The sequence below is a fragment of the Narcine bancroftii genome, chromosome 1, assembly GCF_036971445.1.
Source record: "Narcine bancroftii isolate sNarBan1 chromosome 1, sNarBan1.hap1, whole genome shotgun sequence".
Lineage (NCBI taxonomy): Eukaryota > Metazoa > Chordata > Chondrichthyes > Torpediniformes > Narcinidae > Narcine > Narcine bancroftii.
Window position 1 is genome coordinate 78880320 of NC_091469.1, and position 6767 is coordinate 78887086.

A 6767-nucleotide genomic window follows, 5' to 3' on the forward strand; every position below is an offset into this window, starting at 1 on the left:
TGGCAATTTTATCCAATGTATCATTTCACTACTTTATTGTTGTTTGTTACAAATTGACATGAACTATGATAGGGCACTCTCCAAACTGATGGTATTAACATCAATTTCTGCTAGCCTACACCCTGCTTTCCCTCTTTCCCATCCCTTTGTCTTCTTTCTTCCAGCTCTCCATTCCCATCCCTCTCCATTTACAAAGCCATCCTCCCTCCCCTTGTTTGATGTGTGCCCTCCCTTCCTTATCCATCTCCTGCCTGTGGGATGTTCTCCTCCTGCCCCTCACCTCCCCACCATTGTGTTTGGGCACTTGCCTACATTTTGCTCATACATGATGAAGGGCTCAAGCCCAAAATGTTGGTGATGCATCTTTATCTTTGCGATATAAAGTACATTGTTTGATCTGTTGAGTTTCTCTAGCATTTAGTTTTTACATGTACTATCATCTTTGGCTTGGCTTCGCGGACGAAGATTTATGGAGGGGGTAAAAAGTCCACGTCAGCTGCAGGCTCGTTTGTGGCTGACAAGTCCGATGCGGGACAGGCAGACACGATTGCAGCGGTTGCAAGGGAAAATTGGTTGGTTGGGGTTGGGTGTTGGGTTTTTCCTCCTTTGCCTTTTGTTCGTGAGGTGGGCTCTGCGGTCTTCTTCAAAGGAGGTTGCTGCCCGCCAAACTGTGAGGTGCCAAGATGCACGGTTTGAGGCGTTATCAGCCCACTGGCGGTGGTCAATGTGGCAGGCACCAAGAGATTTCTTTAGGCAGTCCTTGTACCTTTTCTTTGGTGCACCTCTGTCACGGTGGCCAGTGGAGAGCTCGCCATATAACAGGATCTTGGGAAGGCGATGGTCCTCCATTCTGGAGACGTGACCCATCCAGCGCAGCTGGATCTTCAGCAGCGTGGACTCGATGCTGTCGACCTCTGCCATCTCGAGTACTTCGACGTTAGGGGTGTAAGCGCTCCAATGGATGTTGAGGATGGAGCGGAGACAACGCTGGTGGAAGCGTTCTAGGAGCCGTAGGTGGTGCCGGTAGATGACCCATGATTCGGAGCCGAACAGGAGTGTGGGTATGACAACGGCTCTGTATACGCTTATCTTTGTGAGGTTTTTCAGTTGGTTGTTTTTCCAGACTCTTTTGTGTAGTCTTCCAAAGGCGCTATTTGCCTTGGCGAGTCTGTTGTCTATCTCATTGTCGATCCTTGCATCTGATGAAATGGTGCAGCCGAGATAGGTAAACTGGTTGACCGTTTTGAGTTTTGTGTGCCCGATGTGTGTTCTCGCACCAACCCTCTTTTCAATCTTCTTCAGCATGATGCTGAACCAAGCCATGAAAGACCCCAACAATGAAGACGCTGTTTACATCCGGTACCGCACGGATGGCAGTCTCTTCAATCTGAGGCGCCTGCAAGCTCACACCAAGACACAAGAGAAACTTGTCCGTGAACTACTCTTTGCAGATGATGCCGCTTTAGTTGCCCATTCAGAGCCAGCTCTTCAGCGCTTGACGTCCTGTTTTGCGGAAGCTGCCAAAATGTTTGGCCTGGAAGTCAGCCTGAAGAAAACTGAGGTCCTCCATCAGCCAGCTCCCCACCATGACTACCAGCCCCCCCACATGTACTATCATAGATCTTCAGAAAAGCACAAGCAATCACTCTTATTATCAGAACTTGCATCTTTGAAGCCATTTGAAGTCTTTCCTGCCCAATATCAAACTAAACAATAACACGCTTTGTTTATGAAACAATTGACCATTCACAGCATATCCCACTCTCCTATGCAGAATAAAAAGCATTTAAATCATGCAGCACAGTGGAACAAAAATTTACTTTTGAAAGTTGGAGCCGTGAGTGACTGGCACAAGAGAGATGAGGCAGATCAGTTTATGATCATGTTGAATGGTGGAATAGGCTTTAACAGGTAAGATGGCCTAATCCTGTTCCTATTTTCTTATTTTTTAAAGAAAATATCACTATATCACCATAAAAAGAATGAATTCAAACTTCATTCACAAATTAGCATTCCTTATGCCAACAGTCACTAATCACCAAATTTTGAATGGAAATGCTGGCAAATGTCCAGAACTGCTGGCCCATGGTTGACTGGCAATTTCTAAACTATTTCATGAATGGAACATCTTCTTGCCCTCCCCCTTATCCCTGCAAAACAAAGTTACAAATTTACTCTGTTGCTAAGGTTGGAGTCAGCACTATTCAACTATTTGCCCTTGAGGAATGGACCAGATAACTGCACTCTTTATTTATTGTTCACTTCTGACCACACTCTGGATCCCAATTGTTTCTGAATTGCTGCATTGGTTGAACCTACAGACTCTGATGCCTCATTGTAGATTCAATTTAATTTCAAGAGAAAATGAAAATTGCTCATCTTTGACCCTTCCCTGAACTCTCCGATGAGGATTAAACTATTGTGCTGTTGAAGACCCAATGAGCTACCATCAGCAATGCTTTGTTTAGCATTAAATGAAAGTTATTTGTAAAAAATGTCCAACTCAGTGAACTATCACGATTGACTATGACATACAATTTTGAAAGCTGCGTCAAAGTAGTATTCTGGCTCATTGACCTAACCAACATTTAAACAATACTGCATCTATGGCTCTGTCTGCTGCAAGAACAAAAAAACTCCAAGAGGCCCAGAACTTCAATTCCACACCACATTGCCATAGTGACATGTCTGTCCAGGGCTTTGTGTACTGTCAGGTTGAGATCACCTGTAAATTGGAGGAAAAGCACCATCTCAGCAGTCTCCAATCAGACAGCATTAATATCCACTTTTCCAATTTCTGTGAACCCCCCCCCCACCCTTTCCCAGTCTCTCTCCTTCCCTCATCCCTCTGCCTCTGTTCCTCTAGCTCCCCACGTTCCATTCCTTCTCTTATCAAAGAGCTATCTTTCTTAGCCCTCCGCCATCTCCCCATCACTTCCATCTTTCTCTTCTACCCTCTACCTGCATCCACTTATTACTCTTTCCTATTAGCTTGCATTTCTCCCCTTTTGCCCTCTTTTTATTCAGACATCTGCCTATTTTCAGCACACCTGAAGAAGGGCCCAAGCACAAAACATGGGTGCTGTGCGACCTGCTGAGTTTCTCCTGCACTTTTGTATTCTGAATAAGTAATGTTATATCCCAAAGCTATACTTTAATTATCGAAAAAATAAAGTTCTGATTGTAGTAAATGCCATTCCATGGATTGTCTCATGTAGATCTGAAGTGTCTGCATTTTGTCACAAGATAAAAACTGATTTCAAATGTTATTTTGTTGAAGATGCAATGATTGGAGTTTTTAAACCCAGAAAATTGGATTAGTCCAAATTAAATTGTGCAAATATGGATTTACATTGCCACAAAAACAGATGTAAAACATTAAATTAATGCTTTATTGTCATATTTGAATTAAACTCCATAATTATGGTCGCTAGTGGTGTAGAAATATAGACCAATCTACATTCTTAAGAAGATAGTTATTTTTCTGTTGACATGAAGTCAGAGCTTGCAGTAAGTTTGGTAAATATTTAATCGCAATTATAGTTGACACAAACCCGATGCACGCAGTAAACGCTATTTGCTATTAGAGCTTGATCCCTCACTTCAAGAGAGAATTAAACATGCAGTTTAAAGTTCTCCAATGTTCTTGTCTTGCTGGGGAACAAACGAGTTGATCGAATCTGCAACATTTCTAAATTCCATCAATGCCGCCCATTTTTTACTGCTGAAACCTCATCCATCCCTCTGATAAAGTACATGGACCACAATTCAAATGCACCCTGCACATCCAAGTCCATCGTGGAAACTCCTTGCTAAAGCTCCTTGCTCGTGCCCTTTTTTTTCCTTGATGGGCTCTTAGTTAAGTAATACTTTGATTTTAATATTTTGTTCCTTGTCTTCCAAGTTCGAAGGCTTGCCCCCAACCCCAACTAACTTCGGTGATCTGTTACTGCCGCACAATGTACAAAAAAACGTTTCATAATTTATTTGTTTCCATCATGGGTTGCCAAGACTCAGTACCAAGGCCCCAAGTTCTGAATTTCACTCCCGAATCCTCCATACCCCTCTTTCCACTATTAAAAGAACACATTGTGGATTATTTGCCCGACTATGCATTGATATCAAAATTTGACTGACAACGTTTCTGTGAAGTCTTTGGGACGTTATGTTTAAAAGGGAGGTTATAAATACAATATTTATCCATTTTTAAAAGATTGTGTTTTGTGGTAAACATAGAGAAGTACTTAAAGGCAATGATCAAATAAAATACATTAAGAAGAAGACAACATCTAAAGCCTTTATGTCATCTAAAAAGAAACCTCAAACGTTACTCATTGGCGTTTTTACACCAAGTTGCCGTGGACTCCACTCATTGCTACAGGACCATTAACTCCAAATAAAGACAGCCACCTTACCTGGCTTGGCTGGTTTAGGTGGTGGCCTCGACATTGTTGTGAGAATCCGTTTGTGGGGGGGAAAAAAATTAAATGCTGAATGCAAAGATTTTCCCCGAGATTGAGGAAGTGCAGCCAAGATACGTCCAGGGAAGGCGGGGAGGAACCAGGAAGAAGGGCACGTCGTGCGCGCTGACGTCAGAGCCTCGGAGGCCCTCCCAGGCGAGACGGGCAGACGTGACCCGGCGGCTGTCGGTCATGTGTTGCGGGGCATCGTTCACATTCGTCGCCGAGGTCATCCCTCTCTCTCTTTTGGTTGTCAATAGCGATCACATTACAAAGTTGTGGCCTGGCGGAAGGAGCGGATCGGCCGATGCAGGTACCGGGGTTGAAGTGTTGAGAGGAGGGTGAGGAGTAGCTTTACTGGTCAGGGATGGTCTCACTGCTGGAGAAAGGGAGGAGGTCATGCAGAGTCAGGACTCTCACTGTCCTGGGAATACCACAAGCTCTCGAGACACCGAGGGGCAAATCAGCAGGTGGAGAGGGTGATGCAGAAGTTGCCTGTGAGCTGAACCTGCAGAACTGTTTAATGGAACCTTTGCAGGAGTTTGAACCCGACTTCTGAAGTCACGCACCTCCCAGTGTTCTTTGTGCTTTCCCCCTCTCCCCTCCCTCCCCCTCCCCTCCCTCCCCCTCCCCCTCTCCCCTCCCTCCCTCCCTCCTCCCTCTCCCTCCCCCCCTCCTCTCTCCCTCCCTCCTCCCTCTCCCTCCCCTCCCCCCCTCTCTCCCCCCCTCTCTCCCCCCCTCTCTCCCCCCCTCTCTCCCCCCCTCTCTCCCCCCCTCTCTCCCCCCCTCTCTCCCCCCCTCTCTCCCCCCCTCTCTCCCCCCCTCTCTCCCCCCCTCTCTCCCCCCCTCTCTCCCCCCCCTCTCTCCCCCCCTCTCTCCCCCCCTCTCTCCCCCCCTCTCTCCCCCCCTCTCTCCCCCCCTCTCTCCCCCCCCTCTCTCCCCCCCTCTCTCCCCCCCTCTCTCCCCCCCTCTCTCCCCCCCTCTCTCCCCCCCTCTCTCCCCCCCTCTCTCCCCCCCTCTCTCCCCCCCTCTCTCCCCCCCTCTCTCCCCCCCTCTCTCCCCCCCTCTCTCCCCCCCTCTCTCCCCCCCTCTCTCCCCCCCTCTCTCCCCCCCTCTCTCCCCCCCTCTCTCCCCCCCTCTCTCCCCCCCCCCCCTCCCCCCTCCCCCCTCCCCTCTCCCCTCCCCCTCCCCTCCCTCCCCCCTCTCTCCCCCTCTCTCCCCCTCTCTCCCCCTCTCCCCCCCCCATCCCCCTCCCCCTCCCCTCCCCCTCCCCTCCCCCTCCCCTCCCCCTCCCCTCCCCCTCTCCCCCCCCTCTCCCCCCCCTCTCCCCCCCCTCTCCCCCCCCTCTCCCCCCCCTCTCCCCCCCTCTCCCCCCCCTCTCCCCCCCCTCTCCCCCCCCTCTCCCCCCCCTCTCCCTCCCCTCTCCCTCCCCTCTCCCTCCCCTCTCCCTCCCCTCTCTCCCCCCTCTCCCCTCCCCCCAGGCTAGTAATTGACTATAGCCAAACTATTCATCGGTACACACTCCTGGACGCATAACCGCGCCCTCGAATTTCAGATATGGTGAATGATATTGCGCCGTATCGGGTCTATTCGACCATTGTCCAGAAAGCTGCTTATCACCAGCTGCCAATCCGTTCTGAGGACCGTCCATATACAACATTTGAGGCTAACAGTTGTTTCTAATGGGGCTTCTATCTTCAAGAGGCAGATGGACAGAATGGTGGATGAGTATGGGTTGAAGGCTACCATCTGTGGCCACACATTGGAAGACCATGATGTCAACCTCCAGAGTTTTCTTCACGCAGCGAAATCTCTGAACCTCACTTATAACTCTCACAACTGTGTATTCAGGACTAAATGAATGGCTATTCTTGGCTACATGGTGGAGAATGGCATAATTGGCCCTGATCTTGATAGGATGAGCCCCCTGTTAGAGGTCCCCGTAGCCAGGACCACAAAGGCTTTGAGGAGATGCCTGGGGGTTTTCTTATATTTCACCCAGTGGATCCCTCAATACACTGATAAGGTTTGCCCTCTCTTAAAAGCCACTAATTTCCCCCTCTCGGTTGAAGCCCAAACGGCTTTTAACCACCTCCGGAATCACAGTATGAAAGCCGCCATGCATGAAGTGGATGAGAATGTACTTTTCCAAGTGGAAAGCAATGCTTCAGATGTAGCCCTGGCCGCGACCCTCAACCAGGCAGGCCAGTTGCATTTTTTTTCTTGGACATTCTAAAGCTACGTGCTCCAGAACCCATCTGTGGAAAAGAAGGCTCAAGCCATTGTAGAAGCTGTAAGGCACTGGAG

General features: G+C 48.8%; 2 protein-coding genes across 8 annotated transcripts in view; one reads left to right on the plus strand and one right to left on the minus strand.

The window, feature by feature from the left end:
* ostf1 (osteoclast stimulating factor 1) overlaps positions 1 to 4585 on the minus strand; it is a 100844-nt gene extending 96259 nt beyond the window's left edge. Inside the window, exon 1 of the mRNA XM_069930765.1 lies at positions 4416 to 4585. Coding sequence (XP_069786866.1) covers positions 4416 to 4449 — 34 coding nt within the window. The 5' untranslated portion in view covers positions 4450 to 4585. The remainder of the gene's footprint in view (positions 1 to 4415) is intronic.
* Positions 4586 to 4590: 5 nt separating this feature from the next.
* Positions 4591 to 6767, plus strand: part of LOC138760302 (nicotinamide riboside kinase 1-like) — an 87436-nt gene continuing 85259 nt past the window's right edge. For 4 of the 7 annotated variants that reach the window (XM_069930726.1, XM_069930717.1, XM_069930734.1 and 1 more), the window contains exon 1: positions 4592 to 4773. The gene's annotated coding sequence lies outside the window, so the exon portion shown is untranslated. Of the gene's footprint in view, positions 4774 to 6767 lie in introns of all 7 variants that reach the window. The other 3 variants (XM_069930710.1, XM_069930704.1, XM_069930754.1) reach the window with 1 other exon arrangement.